Here is a 19,317-nt window from a genome sequence, read left to right on the forward strand (position 1 = left end):
TATGGCTGTTGCATATGTGAATTATTTTCCCCCAACTATTGCACACATACTCACACCTACATACATACCAAGATGTGCATGCGCACATAGAAACCTAAATACACAAACATAAATGCACCCAGAGACAAATTACTTAGCATACATATCCAGATGCACGAGTGCACGCATGCATAGATATCTAGACATGTGCGCACACAAACTTGTATAAATGCACAGATGTGCACACACATTTATTTGTATTCATGCCTAGATGTGTACATGCGCGCGCGCGCACACACACATGCATACATACCCAGGCACATGCACTGCACACACACTTGTATAAAGGCACATACACATTTATTTGTATTCATACCTAGATGCGCACGTGCACACTCACTTGCATACACACTTGTATAGTTGCACACATTCAGTGCCTAACCCAGCTGCCTATATAAAAACAACAATAAAAACAGCTATTGTAAAGGTTGGAACTCACTGTCTTCTATAAAGACATTTCACTGTAATCTCACAATCTCGCACTGATAAGTATATGCAAAATTAACCTAAACAATGTGTATTTTAAGAGCTGTAACACACAGACTGTACCACTGGGACCTGCTACATTACAAGAGAAACATTAGAATATTAATAAAAGAAGCCAGAGAAGAAAACCAACAAGAAGACAAAAGTTAATAAACAGAGCTAATATATACGTGCCGGTGTTTAGCAGCACATGTATTTAGGAAGCCGCCTACGCTCACAGCAGGGCAGGGGGGATTTTATCTACCAGAAAATAAGACAGATCCTTCAGCTAAAAAGAGGGGGGCTGCTCCCATGCCCAATACACAAGCGTTTTCCCTGCCTAGCGGTACGACAATGCCCTCAGGGAGGACTAACTGCTGGGTTTGTATTTATGCAGCTGCCACTCAGGAGATGTCATAACCACAGCTCCATGCGCAGCGAGCGTTCTCCGGAGCCAGCCTGGATTGAATTCATCAGAGGGACAATTAAAGCCCATTAGCAACAGTTATTGTTTTCTAATGGGGCTGTCATATGTTTCCACTAATCTGCCTCATCAGGTGTGTGTGAAGCTCCTTCACTTGGAACTTAAGATGAGAAGAACCCCTTAACTTTGTTGGTTCACTCAGCCAAAGCCATATAGTACATTGGTCACAGAGGTCATGAGATAGTCACGCGTTTCATACATCCGCCACTGAAATTAGCCCATAGTTACTAAACAAACCTGTTTGGCTGAAGGGTCTGAATAAAACAAGGTAACAATGTTATATTCATACGCACACTCTCTGAGGAACCAGCTTCTACTCAGCATGTGCAAGAACTCACAGTATATACGTATATGCATTTTTTGATTGGGTGATGACTGTCACATGATACAGTTCTATGCACATACACTAAGGCATCAGCTCCTACTGAGCATGCACAATAATTCACAGGATATACATATATGCATTTCGTGATTGGCTGATGACAGTCACATGATACAGTGGGAAGGAAAATGGAACAAACTTTGAAATTTGTCAGAAAAAAAAACTACTAATTTGAAATTCAGACTAAAGGTTCCATTTATCAAGATGCAAGAGCAGCATCAGAGCCCAGCGTTTCAGGCACAAGTGAGCAAACCTAAAACGCTACTTAAGTACATCAGTCTTAACACTGCTGCTACTTAACCCCTCTGCCACCTGAAGTGTGGTGGATTTCAACCATCCCGATCAGATCCGTCAGGCCACGTGCAAGTGGGGGTTAGCATTGCCCGTCTGCCAGTTGTCAAACGGTTTAATAATCTTTTAACTGTATATTGTACAATGTAGTATCTTTATGCTGCATGCAGTCTAACTAGGTAATGCACACTGACCTGTCACATGACAAAGCTGACTGCTCACGTACTGAACACCATGCCGGCTCAGTCTGACTGCTCACGTACTGAACAACATGCCGGCTCAGTCTGACTGCTCACTTACTGAACAACATGCCGGCTCAGTCTGACTGCTCACTTACTGAACAACATGCCGGCTCAGTCTGACTGCTCACTTACTGAACAACATGCCGGCTCAGTCTGACTGCTCACTTACTGAACAACATGCCGGCTCAGTCTGACTGCTTATGTACTGAACAACATGCCGGCTCAGTCTGACTGCTCACGTACTGAACACCATGCCGGCTCAGTCTGACTGCTCACGTACTGAACAACATGCCGGCTCAGTCTGACTGCTCACGTACTGAACAACATGCCGGCTCAGTCTGACTGCTCATGTACTGAACACCATGCCGGCTCAGTCTGACTGCTTATGTACTGAACACCATGCCGGCTCAGTCTGACTGCTCATGTACTGAACACCATGCCGGCTCAGTCTGACTGCTTATGTACTGAACACCATGCCGGCTCAGTCTGACTGCTCATGTACTGAACACCATGCCGGCTCAGTCTGACTGCTCACGTACTGAACAACATGCCGGCTCAGTCTGACTGCCCATGTACTGAACAACATGCTGGCCCTGTCTGACTGCTCACGTACTGAACAACATGCCGGCTCAGTCTGACTGCCCATGTACTGAACAACATGCCGGCTCAGTCTGACTGCTCACGTACTGAACAACATGCCGGCTCAGTCTGACTGCTCACGTACTGAACAACATGCCGGCTCAGTCTGACTGCCCATGTACTGAACAACATGCTGGCCCTGTCTGACTGCTCACGTACTGAACAACATGCCGGCTCAGTCTGACTGCCCATGTACTGAACAACATGCCGGCTCAGTCTGACTGCCCATGTACTGAACAACATGCCGGCTCAGTCTGACTGCTCACGTACTGAACAACATGCCGGCTCAGTCTGACTGCTCACGTACTGAACAACATGCCGGCTCAGTCTGACTGCCCATGTACTGAACAACATGCTGGCCCTGTCTGACTGCTCACGTACTGAACAACATGCCGGCTCAGTCTGACTGCCCATGTACTGAACAACATGCCGGCTCAGTCTGACTGCTCACGTACTGAACAACATGCCGGCTCAGTCTGACTGCTCACGTACTGAACAACATGCCGGCTCAGTCTGACTGCTCACGTACTGAACAACATGCCGGCTCAGTCTGACTGCTCATGTACTGAACAACATGCCGGCTCAGTCTGACTGCTCATGTACTGAACAACATGCCGGCTCAGTCTGACTGCTCATGTACTGAACAACATGCCGGCTCAGTCTGACTGCTCACTTACTGAACAACATGCCGGCTCAGTCTCACTGCTCACGTACTGAACAACATGCCGGCTCAGTCTGACTGCTTATGTACTGAACAACATGCCGGCTCAGTCTGACTGCTCACTTACTGAACAACATGCCGGCTCAGTCTGACTGCTCATGTACTGAACACCATGCCGGCTCAGTCTGACTGCTCACTTACTGAACAACATGCCGGCTCAGTTTGACTGCTCACTTACTGAATAACATGCCGGCTCAGTCTGACTGCTTATGTACTGAACAACATGCCGGCTCAGTCTGACTGCTTATGTACTGAACAACATGCCGGCTCAGTCTGACTGCTCACGTACTGAACAACATGCCGGCTCAGTCTGACTGCTCACGTACTGAACAACATGCCGGCTCAGTCTGACTGCTTATGTACTGAACAACATGCCGGCTCAGTCTGACTGCTTATGTACTGAACAACATGCCGGCTCAGTCTGACTGCTTATGTACTGAACAACATGCCGGCTCAGTCTGACTGCTTATGTACTGAACACCATGCCGGCTCAGTCTGACTGCTCACGTACTGAACACCATGCCGGCTCAGTCTGACTGCTCACGTACTGAACAACATCCCGGCTCAGTCTGACTGCTCACATACTGAACACCATGCCGGCTCAGTCTGACTGCTCATGTACTGAACAACATGCCGGCTCAGTCTGCCTGCTCATGTACTGAACAACATGCCGGCTCAGTCTGACTGCTCATGTACTGAACAACATGCCGGCTCAGTCTGACTGCTCATGTACTGAACACCATGCCGGCTCAGTCTGACTGCTCACGTACTGAACACCATGCAGGTCCAGTCTGACTGCTCATGTACTGAACACCATGCCGGCTCAGTCTGACTGCTCATGTACTGAACACCATGCCGGCCCAGTCTGACTGCTCACGTACTGAACACCATGCCGGCTCAGTCTGACTGCTCACGTACTGAACACCATGACATGTAAAAACATAAATTATGCTTAACTGATAATTTTATTTCCATCTGTGGGAGGAGAGTCCACTGCTTCATTCATTACTTGTGGGAACTGAGAACCTGGCCACCATTATGAAGTAATCTCTCCTTTGAAGAAGAAGGGTTAAAACACAAAGAATGAACTACTATTTCCTGATTGATGTTACGACTCGACACCACCTAGGGAAGGAAACCCAATCCAGTGCGAAGAACAGCCTTATCGTCGTGAAAAACTAAGTAGGGAGGCTCACATTGCAAGGCCGCCAACTCAGAGACTCTGCGTGCCGATGCAATAGCCAGCAGGAATAGGACTTTCCATGAAAGGATCTTAATGTCAAGCGCATGCATAGGCTCAAACAGAGCCCTCTGTAAAACCTTAAGAACCAAGTTTAAGCTCCAAGGAGGAGCTGAATTCCTAAAGACAGGTCTGATCCTAACCAGAGCCTGAACAAAGGACTGAATGTCAGGAAGCTCTGCAAGCTTCTTATGCAACAGTACAGATAAAGCCGAGATTTGTCCCCTTAGGGAGCAGCAATATGTAAATTAGGTTGAAGTCCCAGGTCACCGCCAAGGCATCTATCAGTTCCGCTTGGGGATCCCTGGATCGCGACCCGTATCTGGGTAGCTTGTAATTGAGTCTGGACGCCATGAGATCTATCTCCGGTGTCCCCTATATGTTGCAGATCTCCGCGAACACCTTGGGATGGAGAGACCATTCCCCTGGATGAAACATCTGTCTGCTCAGAAAATCTGCTTCCCAGTTGTCCACACCCGGAATGTGGATCGCTGAGAGCGAGCAATTGTGAGTCTCTGCCCATTCCAGAACTGAGATACTTCCCTCATGGCTAGGGAACTTTTAGTACCCGCCTGATGGTTTATGTAAGCCACCGAGGTAATGTTGTCCGACTGGAATCTGATGAATCAGGACGACCTCAGGGGGGGCCAAGCCCTCAGAGCGTTGAATATCGCTCGAAGTTCAAAGAAATTTATAGGTAGGCTCGATTCCTCTCAAGTCCATCTGCCCTGTGCCTTTCTGGCACCCCAAAAAGCTCCCCATCCTGATAGACTTGCATCCGTGGTCACAATCTCCCAGGATGGTCTCAAGAAGGATGTCCTCTGAGACAGCTGCCCCGGTCGGGTCCACCAAGATAGGGACTTCCTCACCGGTCTGTCCAGAGATATCTGTTGGGACAGATCTGAATGATCGCCGTTCCATTGTCTCAATGCACAGCTGAAGAGGTCCGAGATGGAACCTGGCGAATGGAATGACATCTATGCTGGATACCATGAGCCCGATCACCTCCATACACCTGGCTACAGATGTCCTGGAAGATGTCTGAAGAGCTAGACAGTTGGACGATAGCTTGCAACATCTCTGATCTGTCAAGAATATCTTCATGACTGAAGAATTTATTATCGTACCCAGGAATTCCACCCTGTTGCTGGGGACCAAGGAACGCTTTCCTTCATTTATCTTCCACCGTGGGATCGAAGGAGAAGAGCCCTCGAGTGATCCTCCGCAAGACTGTAGGACGGAGACTGGACCAGGATATCATCCAGATAAGGTGCCACAGCAATCCCTCTGGCTCTCGCTACCGTGAGTAGAGCTCCCAGAACCCTTGTAAATACTCTTGGGGCAGTCGCCAGACCAAACTGGAAGTGCTGGTCCAGAAAGGCGAATCTTAGAAACCTGAAGTGATCCTTGTGGATTGCAACATGAAGGTAAGCGTCCTTTTGCTCTGTAGTCGTCATGAATTGCCCCTCTTGAACCAGGGGCAAAATTGACATGATCGTCTCCATTTTGAATGATGGAACTGACAAAAACTTGTTTAGGGTCTTTAGGTCCAGAATTGGATGAAATGTGCCCTCCTTCTTTGGGACCACGAAAAAGGTTTGAATAATACCCCAGACCTCTTTCTACCGGAGGAACTTGGACGATTACTCAGAGATGAGAGATCCCTCACACACCCCAGGAAGGCGTCTCTCTTCTCTGGTCTTGAAGATATGTTTGACAGGAGGAACCTGCCTCTGGGCAGATATGACTTGAATCCTATCCTGTAACCCTGGTCTACGACCTCCAGAACCCAAGGGTCTATAACGTCTCTTCTCCAGGCCTCTGCAAAAAGAGAGTCTTCCCCCTACCTAATCCGAGGATGGATCAGGGGCCGCCCCTTAATGCCGACTTTGACTCGGCGGGCTTCTTGTTCTGCTTGAACTTGTTCCAAGAGTTAGCTGGCTTCCAAGATCCCTTGGACTGCTCAGACTTTGCGGCAGGCTGCTGGCACTGAGACTCTTAGGTTTAGTCTTCTTATCCTGAGGCAAGAAGGCACCCTTGCCACCCGTGACCGTAGATATGATCGCCGGTTGAAAAACGAACCCCGTGAGTTGGAACATCTCCTGTAACATGGACTCCATCTTTTTATCCATGGGTTCCTTGAAAGAAGAGCTATCCTCAAGCGGAATAGTCGTTCTCTTAGCGAGCGTGGATATAGCACCATCCACTTTAGGGACGGTTCCCCACAGCTCAAGCTGCGAGTCCGGAACAGGGAATAAATTTTTAAAAGAAGAGGAGGGGGAAAAGGACGAGCCAAGTTTCTCCCATTCATTCTTAATAATATTAGCCATCTTGATGGGAACCGAGAAGGTCTGAGGCACTACCCTGTCCTTGTGCACCCTATCAAGTTTAGGGATCGAAGGTTCCTCCGGTAGTTTTGGTTCCGGAACCTCCAGCGTAGCAAGCGCCTCTTTCAGCAGGAAGTGCAAATGCTCCATTTTAAACTTAAAATCTGGTTCCTCTGCTGACCAAGGCCTAGAAGTAGCCGATTCCGACCCAGTAGCGACATCCTCCAATAAGTCGGCATTGTCCTCAGCGGATAATCTATTGAGACATCCAGCAGAGTCGAAGACCCCTGAGACAGATAGCAGTGCCGTACCTTCCGCTTGAGCTTAGTAGGGTGAGGCATCACATTAATGGCCGCAGAAACCACTGTCAATAACTGATCGGCGAAGTCAGACGGCCAAAGGGCCCCTCCCGCGGGAGGATTAGTAGTGTCCTGGGGAACTCCTTGTGCAATCGGAGATGAGTGAAGGTAACGCACCTCGCGGGGAGGAGAACCCTCAGAGGTGGATGGCTCAGTCGTACTAAATATTCTATTCTTTTTAGATATAGCAATATTGTCAAAGCATATCAAACAGAGTTGAGTTGGCAGTTCAACTGGAACCTCCTCACAATATACACAGTTAATAAGTTTAGATAAAGAGGGAGTATCCTCTAGCATATCAGAGTCCTCCATAGCTTGCACCTTTATTACGGACTTGATAAAAAGTTAAATGGCACCTATATATCCCAATGGCCGGGGCACTCACCACCTCCTATGACCCGGACTACAAGAAACAGCTTTGTCTCCTCCGAACGCAGGTCGAGAAAGAGGAAGTTAGAGAGGCCACACCCGGTCACATGGAGTGCCATGCAGGACCACTCGAGAGAAGAACACCCCAAAAACGCCCGCCTCAATCTCTCGCTAAGAGAACTGATTGTTCCACACTGACAGAGCCTTATCTCACGCAAATGCAGTATAAAACACAATAAACAATATTATGCACAATAAAATCCCCCCTGTTCAATAACCCCCTTCCGAGGGCATTACCCTAGATTCTATAAAGATAAAGGAGCCACACTGTTACCCTGTCTTCTTACGTTTTCATATATATATAGGGAAACGATCTTACCAGAATCAATGCCGTGTAACAGGAACGCAGCCTTTCAAGTGTGACAGGGTAGTAGCATCGCTCCTGACATGGACTTGAGAGCATAAAAGCAGGCAGCGAAACTCGACAATGCTGATTGCTAATGGAGCTGTTAATCTGAGTCGGGATGGGTTCGCAGAAAGACTCTCCCTGCATCTCCGGACTCTAACATTCATCCATGCTCTCACTAAGAGGCTGACAGGACTACTTAAAACTCCAGTCCCATTTTGAAGAGTACTACCCTCCATAAGAGACTACTCCAATTCTTCCGACACTTCTCTGCCAACCTCCTGTGACGAAAGGCAAAGAATGACTGGGGATGAGGGGATTGGGGGAGGTATTTAAGCCTTTGGCTGGGGTGTCTTTGCCTCCTCCTGGTGGCCAGGTTCTTAATTCCCACAAGTAATGAATGAAGCAGTGGACTCTCCTCCCATTAAGATGGAAATAAAGCCAAACTACTTTTGGTCACCAAAGACATGAAATATGTCTCACATCAGTCCTGGATAGGACACGGCTTGCTGTGATATTGAGCAGTATGGGGAGGGGTTCATGCAATTAAATATAAGAGAGGCCTTCAGTTAACCAACCCCTGACCTTGGTATGAGTCAACTGACAAGCACGTTACTCCCTTGCTGACAGCGTCCTTCCCAGTGGTTGCTGTTTATCTTTTGAAAGATTTGCCTCTTGCTCAGGAGAATACGGATTTGTAACAGATTTAATTAAAAAAACATAAATTATGCTTACCTGATAGTTTCCTTTTTCTTCTGATGGAAAGAGTCGACAGCTGCATTCATTACTTTTGGGGAAATAAGAACCTGGCCACCAGGAGGAGGCAAAGACACCCCAGCCAAAGGCTGAAATACTCCTCCCACTCCCCTCATCCCCTAGTCATTCTGCAGAGGAACAAGGAACAGTAGAAGAAATATCAGGGTGAAAAGGTGCCAGAAAAACATATGGACGCCCCAAATAAAACACGGGTGGGGAGCTGTGGACTCTTTTTCCATCAGAAGAAAAGGAAATTATCAGGTAAGCATAATTTATGTTTTTCTTCTTAAATGGAAAGAGTCCACAGCTGCATTCATTACTTTTGGGAAAACAATACCCAAGCTATAGAGGACACTGAATGCCAAGACGGGAGGGTACAATAGGCGGCCCATACTGAGAGCACCAAGCCTGAACCTCAACAGAATAAAAAATCCTGCTTTGTCCGAAGCCGAGAGAAATCTTTTAAAAGGAAAAGCGAGAGACCGCAAAATGGACTCGACTGAGCCAACAGTCTACCAAGAAACACCGTTGCCCAACAGACGTCCCCCCCCCCCGCACCCCCGACAAATGAAGGGGACACCAGCCGAAACCCTAAGGGGACAAGGCAAAGGGGAACAGAGGAAACCAAAAGGTCCCTAATACAAAAAAAGAGTGGGCCCAGCTCACAGAGGACCAAACAGACCCAAACAAGGAAGGAGGCCACGCCTATACCAAGCAAAACCCGGGATAAGACCGGGCACAGAGACAGAACAGACGTCTCTCCAACATCCTGCAAGCATGGAAAGCAACTGAAGAGGCAAAGTCCTCCCAGCGCCTGCCCATAGAATACCAAAGTATTCGACCATGAAAGCGTGTAACAGACCGCAGGCGAAAACCACAAGTTTAAGAACACAGTCCATAACAGGATGACACAGAGGGAGCTTGCAAGGAAGAAGAAGCAGTCATCAAGAAATAGACCGCACAAAACAGCCCCTACTCACAGATCCCTAAAAAGGGGAACACAAAGCCTCCATCGAAGCCCCCCCGGAGAGTATAGCCTCAGAACCCGCAGGAAGAGTAAACCCTCTCCTGTACAAGGAGAAAGAAAGGAAAATCCATCTCCTAGCAGACTGAACAATGAGGATAGACTCAACAAGCTCACACATCCAAAGGAGACTGCGACCCTTAGACAGCTCGGACATTCTGACCTGCAGACCCACACCCAGCAGGACCGACCCAGCCACAGGAACCATTACAGGGGAACAAAAGAATCCCGAAACTGGTACAGGAACGAGCGTAAAGATGGTACAGCCATCCCCCCAGAGTACAAGTACAACCCGACTCTGAAAATAGACAAGGCCATAGACCTAAGGATCTATCAAACCAAGGCCCCACAGTCTGACTTGGAGCCAGCAAGACCCCAGGTGGAACCCATTCCACCCTACATTTCCTCACCAGGAGAAGTCCCAAAAAGGACTCCATCTCCATAGGAAGGAGAATATCTCCTAAAGCAAAAGGGAAGACGCCGTAAGGGCAACAACTGTCCTCAAGGCCCGAAGCCACCAGATAATTGGAAAGAAAAATCCCCAAAGCAAATGTCCTAGAAAAAGGACCCCCCTACAAGTAGCTCACCCAACAGAGGCACAGTCAACCCATTCGCCTGCAGAGCAGCAAATCCACGGGTACACTGGCAAGCTGACCAGGGGAATGCAACGCTAAGGCGCACCAGAAATTGGAAATCCAATGCCAGCAGCTGGGTATGAACCCCAACCCTTGAGGCGCAAGCCACACAGCTAACCCCTAGATGACATGGGTTTTACTCCTAAAACCAGGCCAGGTAGACGGAGCAAAGACATAGCCCAAGTTCCCACTACCGTGGAACACCCCGACCAACCCTGAGATCCAAGAGTCCAAAACAACCCAAGACTGGGTCAGGAAGAAGGCCAAGCGAAGCCTCAGAAAGCGGAAGTCTCAGGGAGAAAAACAGGTCTGGGTGCCTAATAGTTCAGGAAACCTTACCCAGGAACTAAACATCCCAACTGACTAAAAAGCCAGAAAAGGGAAATGGACACATATCCGGATAGCGAGGGGAACTCGAAAGTCCCGACCAAAGGAAGGAACCACCCCTAGCCAAAGTCAAACGATTCAAGGAGCAGGGCTAGAAGTCGTATCAAGGGACTTCTCAAAGCCTCAGGACAACAGAAGGGATACCTCAAGGTCCACAAAACTCTACTAGCAGAGCTAGTTTCCCCATCACCTCCACATAGGCAGAGGACAAGAAAAAGGTGCTAAACCTTCCCAGCTCCAGGGAACCCCGAGCTAGTCCCCACAGGGATCAACCATCATCCGTGACACAGATCCCTAAAAGGAGATCTAACTCACCCAGAGACATGAAAGGAGACCCAAAGGCCTCATAACTCAGTCAGACCATCACGTCCAAGAGTAAAAGCTGTATCTAGATACACTAGAAACGGCTTACACAAACACCTACAAGGTGCCGAGAGCTGCAATAGGCTTCAAAATGCAAAACCTTCCGCATGCTGGACAGCTATCCATACAAGCTGTAGGATCAAGTCCCAACAGGACCGTCCATAGACCTAAAACTGAAGGCCAAACCACTCAAACAGCAGTGACGGGGCCTAAGCCCACCAACCCTCCCCAACATGGAGAAGGAGCTCTAGGTTCTGATGAAATCAGATGTCAGCGTGACGCAGCGGAACACTCCCCCGCCCAGTCATCTATGACTGGAGGCTATAAGGACTGAGACAATCCTTCCCGCCTCACGAACCCACTGGTTCTTCTTGAATGCTTAGTGGAACATGAAAACCAATGATAACCTGAGCACTCAGCACTTCTACCGAACCAGCTCAGCAGAACAGTGCCACGCGTCTGAACAGCTGCAAGACCGAACAAACCCGACAGGACCAGTCTGTACTTGGGGTCCTAACCAGCAAGCTGCATAAACTTTCCCTCATAGGGGAAAACTAAAGATATTTTTAAACATAGGACTAACATGTCCAAACAACTTCTGCAGAAGTAACAAAGAGTATCAATCCGAGATGGTTCCCGAAGGAAACAAAAAACAAATAAGACATCTATCGGATACAAAATATAAGGCAACCCGAAGGTTAGCGCCCAAAAAAGACATGGGCCTACCCGTAGGACCAGCCAAATGGAGCCCCATCTTACAAAAACTGTGAAAGAACTCAAAGACAATAGGAGATTACCTCATCCTCATATCCCCATATGTCTAACAAGTTGTACCATTCAGACTATCAGACTGAAAATTCCCATATCTATGAACTATAGGGTTGTTCAGTGACTCAAACAGATGTCTGAGCAATACGCGAAGGTGCGCAATCCAGTACCGAAAAGCACAACACTCCGGAACAGAACCCTCAGGATACTGCGGAGGCCCACCCCAAGGCAGAATACCCGGGACAATAAGGCACAAGCACATTCTAAAAGAAACGTCTGGACAATGCAGACGAGCAAGCGGCAACATTATCTGAAGGCGAAAACGTGCTGCAAGCTCCGGGGGGAACACACCACCCCGCGTGGAGGAACTATAAACTGGGTTACCCGCATGTGTAAGAGGAAGAATCGGTAGGGAGCTCGGACCCCCAGAGGCAGACGGCTCAGCAGATCCCTGATTCCCTGAGCCCGAGGAACCGGGTGCTCTCATATGGCATATGGAACAAGACTGATTGACAGGAGTCAACGAGGCTAAACCGGATTCGTCACCGGACACAGAATCTGAATCAGATATTATAATCATCTCAGTGTCAGAATCCTCTGTAACTGAATATGAAATTAGCACAGTCTTAGCATCAGAATCCCCCCCATAACTATAAGAGGATATGTCAATATGGACTGTAAACAGTAAAAAACAAAAACGACACCTGACACCAACAATGGCTAGGGCACTCGCCACCTCCTATGACCAGGCCCTGCGGACTAGAATATCGGTTGCCACACTGTCATGAATGCGGAAATGGGCGACAGAGCGTAACAACGCCCGGACACAGGGTGAAAATGGGCCCCCAGCCAAAAGGCTCAAAGTTCCAAACCACGAGCCCATAAACCTCACACATAAGCAGGTTGAATCACATAACAAACATGATTATAAACCCCCCTGTCCAATAACCCCCCTCAGGAGATATTAACCCTAGATTCCAAGATCTTACAGACTCACTGAGACCCTTATGTAATAAGTTAAACCCACGAGGAGCTTTAGCCTCACGGGAAACCTCACATTACAGTACATTGAATAAAATTACACGATCTTACGCCGTGGAACAGGAACACGGCCTTTCAAGTGTGACGAATAGTAGCATCGCTTCCGTCATGGACTTGAGAGAAGAAAGCAGGCAGCGGAGCGAAGTTCGACAACGCTGATTGCTTGAGGAGCTGTTAATATGAATCGGGATGATTTTGCAGAAAGAAACTTCCTGCATCTCCGGACTCTAACTTTCATCCAAGCCCTCACTGAGAGACTGACAGGACTACTTAAAACTCCTGTCCCATGTCGAAGAGTACTACCCTCCATAAGAGAAAAAAAAACAAAAATTAAATTTCTGACACGTCTCTGACAGCCTCCTGTAATGAAAGGCAAAGAATGACTGGGGATGAGGGGAGTGGGAGGAGTATTTAAGCCTTTGGCTGGGGTGTCTTTGCCTCCTCCTGGTGGCCAGGTTCTTATTTCCCAAAAGTAATGAATGCAGCTGTGGACTCTTTCCATTTAAGAAGAAAAAAACATTTTTTAAGGGTAAAAAAACCCCCCCATAACTATAAGAGGATATGTCAATATGGACTGTAAACAGTAAAAAACAAAAACGACACCTGACACCAACAATGGCTAGGGCACTCGCCACCTCCTATGACCAGGCCCTGCGGACTAGAATATCGGTTGCCACACTGTCATGAATGCGGAAATGGGCGACAGAGCGTAACAACGCCCGGACACAGGGTGAAAATGGGCCCCCAGCCAAAAGGCTCAAAGTTCCAAACCACGAGCCCATAAACCTCACACATAAGCAGGTTGAATCACATAACAAACATGATTATAAACCCCCCTGTCCAATAACCCCCCTCAGGAGATATTAACCCTAGATTCCAAGATCTTACAGACTCACTGAGACCCTTATGTAATAAGTTAAACCCACGAGGAGCTTTAGCCTCACGGGAAACCTCACATTACAGTACATTGAATAAAATTACACGATCTTACGCCGTGGAACAGGAACACGGCCTTTCAAGTGTGACGAATAGTAGCATCGCTTCCGTCATGGACTTGAGAGAAGAAAGCAGGCAGCGGAGCGAAGTTCGACAACGCTGATTGCTTGAGGAGCTGTTAATATGAATCGGGATGATTTTGCAGAAAGAAACTTCCTGCATCTCCGGACTCTAACTTTCATCCAAGCCCTCACTGAGAGACTGACAGGACTACTTAAAACTCCTGTCCCATGTCGAAGAGTACTACCCTCCATAAGAGAAAAAAAAACAAAAATTAAATTTCTGACACGTCTCTGACAGCCTCCTGTAATGAAAGGCAAAGAATGACTGGGGATGAGGGGAGTGGGAGGAGTATTTAAGCCTTTGGCTGGGGTGTCTTTGCCTCCTCCTGGTGGCCAGGTTCTTATTTCCCAAAAGTAATGAATGCAGCTGTGGACTCTTTCCATTTAAGAAGAAAAAAACATTTTTTAAGGGTAAAAAAACAAACAGCTAAATGTAAGTCACTGAGGGTGCCACAGTGCAAGACATTTTCACCCAACCCTTCCATATTAGCATTTACACAACCAGCATTAATACACACACGACTCAACCCCTGGAGGAGGAGAAGCCAGGGAGGAGATGCTGTAAAATGATTTGTAGAGTAACTATTTCTTTTGCCTGCTTCAGTAGACTTAGTCATTAGAAGAGTATTTCTCGTTCGCTTAGGCTGTAGTAATGGATATAACAGATATGTTGGACATAAAAGGTGCATTTGGTTCCAGCTAATAAGTTGTTTAGAGTAAGACAATAAGTTTTCTTTTTTATATATAAATGGTTTTGTGATTTTCACTGTTTTTGATTCCCCTAAACTCTGTCCGGAGCACGTACCTTTCTTTAAATAATTATTTCTTTACCAAAATGACTGATCCAAGCTACATTCAGTTATTGGTCTCTACACTCAGCCAGTTGGGATAGCTATAATGACTTTCCAATATATAACAACTGTAGAAAAATGCAAATCTACATAAATGTCTTTAAAACGCTTACCGAAAGCCGAACTTGTCCATAGCGATAGCAAAGTGCCTGGGCTGCTCGTAGCAATGATACAAGTTTCGGTCATCCATGGGTATAAGATCCACATCGCTAAAGATAAAACAGTCATAATCTTCCTCCTTCAGAACCTCCAAGAAGCCCACGTTCAGGAGCTTGGCACGGTTAAAAGTGTCCTCGCCAAACTGCAATAGGAATGACAATAACTGGTAAATTAGTGACATACCAGAGCACAATACACACTGCTGTAAATTAAATACCTGGAGGTCAATAGCTAAGCACTCAAATTGTTCATGAAAGTCTGGCAATATGAGGATAATGGTAAAGTTTGTTTATACTGTAAATGCTGTAGACCAACACACACACTCACAACACTTAAAGGGACACTGAACCCAATTTTTTTTCTTTCATGATTCAGATAGAGCATGAAATTTTAAGCAACTTTCTAATTTACTCCTATTGTCAAATGTTATTTATTCTCTTGGTATCTTTATTTGAAATGCAAGAATGTAAGTTTAGATGCCGGCCCATTTTTGGTAAACAACCTAGGTTGTCCTTGCTGAGTGGTGGATAAATTCATCCACCAATCAAAAACTGCTGTCCAGAGCTTAGACGCCTTCTTTTTCAAATAAAGATAGCAAGAGAACGAAGAAACATTGATAATAGTAGTAAATTAGAAAGTTGCTTAAAATTGCATGCTCTATCTGAATCACAAAAAAAAAAAAAATTGGGTTCAGTGTCCCCTTAAAGGAATAGTCTAGTCAAAATTAAACTTTCATGATTCAGATAGAGCATGCAATTTTAAGCAAATTTCTATTTTACTCCTATTATCAATTATTCTTCGTTCTCTTGCTATCTTTATTTGAAAAAGCAAGAATGTAAGCATAAGAGCCGGCCCATTTTTGGTTTAGCACCTGGGTAAGCACTTTCTGATTGGTGTCTAAATGTAGCCACCAATCAGCAAGCACTACCCAGGTCCTGAACCAAAAATGGGCCGGCTCTTAAGCTTACATTCAAATAAAGATACCAAGAGAACAAAGACAAACTGATAATAGGAGTAAATTGGAAAGTTGCCTAAAATTGCATGCGCTATTCAAATCATAAAAGTTTAATTTTAACTTGACTATTCCTTTAACACATCTTAATGCCAACTTTCTTTTAAATGGGTTAAATGCATATTCTTGCATAGACCATTAGCACTGAGGGCATATCCCTAGTGTCTAGAAGTGGCAGCATAATTCCTACAACAGCCTCATTACAGAAAGGGAGTTGCAGTGAGTCCAACATAGTCTCCTGTTTAATAAAAACAACAAAGTCACACAAATGTGCTCCACCAAGTAAAATGCTCTTTGTGTCAGGTGTCTGTATATGATTTAATGCTTAACATGCTACCCATAAAACCTGAGCTGAGTGATGGGACTTGCTTACTCCAGACCCAGTGAGGTATCTCACAACATATTTGTATTTACAGGTTGCAGCACATGCACGATAAATGTGTCTCTGAACAACCACATTAGTACTGGTTAGTAGAGGCCTCTGCATACAGAAGATTCCCTCAGGTCTTCACAGCTAGAAACACGGCTCAAGCACCAAACCTGATGGGAAGTGACCACTACTGAGTAAAACATCTAACAGAAGTTATAAAGCAGCTGTCTAAAGACCGCTACTCCATAACTTGTCCTCCTGCTCTGAGACCGCGGACAGAAATCAACTCGATCGAATACGATCTGGTTGATTTACACCCCCTGCTAGCGGCCGATTGGCTGCAAATCTGCAGGGGGCGGCATTGCCTAAGTATGCTCTTCAAACAACACCAAACTTGATTTGTTTTCTTGTAAATTGGAGAGCTGTTTAAAAAAATGCTGCTCTATGTGAATCATGAAAGTTTAATGGGACAGTCTACTCGATTTGTTGTTTTTTTTTTTTTAATTTATTTTTTTATTTGTTTTTATTGAGGATCATTAGCATAAGAACAAATACAAATAGTCTTGTCACAAAAGTTACAATGAGAATGTGAAAGAAGACATTTGGCATAAACAATGGCATAATAACGTATTTCAACGAAGATACTAGACAAGAAGAACTATATCAAAGTAAGGTATTACAAAGAATATCTAAATGAAATCCTCTTTTTTGGATAATAATAGCACATCAGGCTGACTAATCATGTACCAATCCCCTAGGGCACAAGACCTAGGAATACAAAACATATCTGTTAGTCAGGTAAGTAGCTCTCTACGAGCTTCAAGCCAATGATTTATGAGTGGGTATATAATGGGGGGGGGGGGAATTTTAGGGTATCCATTAACAATCAGCGGGTAAGCACCGCTTAACATATGAGTTATTGGATTAGAGTATATAAACTAAATGCAGGGAGGTTAGCAAACTGTGCTTAGATCTTATGAAGGATTAATAAAGTTTAAGTATATAAATGATAGGTTAAGCACTTTCTGAGGCTAAAAGTGGAGATGTTCATAGTGGGAAGTTTAGGCGGGATATATGTCAAATCTGGGGTATAGTCCTAAATTGTATTTTAGGGAATATGTAACATTTAGCTATGTACTTTCAAGGGGAGGGTGCACTTGGCAGTGTCCTATATGATTAGGTCTGAGTAAACCTGCACTATTGTTATGTATTAGTCCATCTATACGTTAAGATGAGTATATATGTATGTAGGCTGAAGCTTTATTTACAAGGTAATATACGGGATAGCCCAGCCTAGCACACGTGGCGATTTTAACTCATCAATCTCTTGGATGTATGGCTAATATAGTATAATGTGCATCTACAGCGGCCATATGAAGTACATCTAGGTACGGCAGCCCCCAAAATATGTAGCCGTAAGAGCCTGTTGACTCACACATCTTGCTGAGACTGTTGAACCTAATTCTTATTATAACAAAACACTTAGAAGTGTTAATAAGTAGAGGTAGGGAGAGGCTATTCAACTAGAGTTAGTTGATATTGGGAATGTCTCTCAGCATAAGAAAGTTGAGTGTGTTATGCCTTAATAATGTAGTGAGTATCTTTAGAGCTCTTAGATCTATAGTGTTACCACACATTAAACTAGCTATATATCCATATAATTAGGGTGGGGTACCATTTAGGTTACTAAATATGATGCAAGCCTTCTGGGAGGGATTATCCTCTGTACAAGGCTCTATCAGGGGCACATGAGGCCCATGAAATATAGAGAACCTTGGCTACAATTATGGCTATAGCAAAGATTACTGCTAGCACATATATAAAAAGGACAGTTAATGACATGTGCAGTAGGAAAATCGTAATGCAAACATCAAGTCTCATTGCATACAACTCTATATCTACAACCAATTCTTAGCTTAACCTTATAGATTGTGACAACTTAAACAGGATAGCAATAAAAATAAAAGAGGAAGCTATATAGTATGTATGAGCTAACATTAGTGCTAGACCCAGCTTATACACATATCAACAGTCCCTAAATGTAGCTCTTAAGAAGGGGGACTCAGAGTTGTAATAATTCCAAAGGTATACAGTGTACATGCAATATAAACATATAGTATCTGACACTTTATAAAAACAAAACTGAAACAGACAAAAATACAAACTGAGATAACCGTGAATTAAGCAGGATGAGCTAAAAAAGTAGACTGACCCTCGTTTAAACATCAAACTAAATAGTTATCATTGGCAAATTGAGGGCTATATAAAAGGTCAATGCAAACTACATATTTACTCTGGAATAGAATAACTTGTCACAGTTAATGCAGCAATGTAAGGTAATCCTAACACATCTTCATAGTTAGGTATAGGGACATAGAGTAAGCAATCTTCTGTATGGTGCCGCAAAGGGCTAGAAGTGTCCATGTCAGGGAAAGATCATCCGATCCCCTGTCTGTTCAGTGGGAAAGTTATTGTGTTTGGGTGCTGCTGCTTACGTTGCTCTGTCCAAATCAATGCCATCCAGTATAAAGGCTGTAGGTGGAAAATAAAGTCTAAGTCCGTGACAGATCCCGGTAATGGGGGCGTTATGGGAGGTTGTTTGCCTCCAAACGGTATTGTAGCTTTGGGTGTTTCAATGTGGGGTAGCGGGTGTTCTCCCGTAGTTATCCTTACCAGAGTAGGATTCCTATTAGTTGTGCACGCGATCTCAGGAGTGGCAGAGATGGATGCATCGCCTTGATCTCCTCCATTGTCATAGCGAAATTGTGCTACCAGCGTCTGTCTGGACCATGACTCCCGTGGAGCTGGAGCGGAGGTATTGCTCTCTTTCAGGCTTAGAGAATGACTAGGGCGGCTAGATTGTATATCGCTGACTACTGTTGCCGCCATTTGCCCTTTCGTACACATTTGCCTTTGAGGGCGGGCTTTC

The 19,317-nt window shown here is 45.5% G+C and overlaps 1 protein-coding gene across 3 annotated transcripts in view; it reads right to left on the bottom strand.

Moving 5' to 3' along the window:
* B4GALT2 (beta-1,4-galactosyltransferase 2) overlaps window positions 1-19,317 on the bottom strand; it is a 297,187-nt gene that overhangs the window by 43,816 nt on the left and 234,054 nt on the right. For all 3 annotated transcript variants that reach the window (XM_053693401.1, XM_053693403.1, XM_053693402.1), the window contains one exon: window positions 14,961-15,148. In XM_053693401.1, the coding sequence (XP_053549376.1) occupies window positions 14,961-15,148 (188 nt within the window). The remainder of the gene's footprint in view (window positions 1-14,960; window positions 15,149-19,317) is intronic.

The sequence above is a fragment of the Bombina bombina genome, chromosome 10 (assembly GCF_027579735.1).
Source record: "Bombina bombina isolate aBomBom1 chromosome 10, aBomBom1.pri, whole genome shotgun sequence".
Taxonomy (NCBI): Eukaryota; Metazoa; Chordata; class Amphibia; order Anura; family Bombinatoridae; genus Bombina; species Bombina bombina.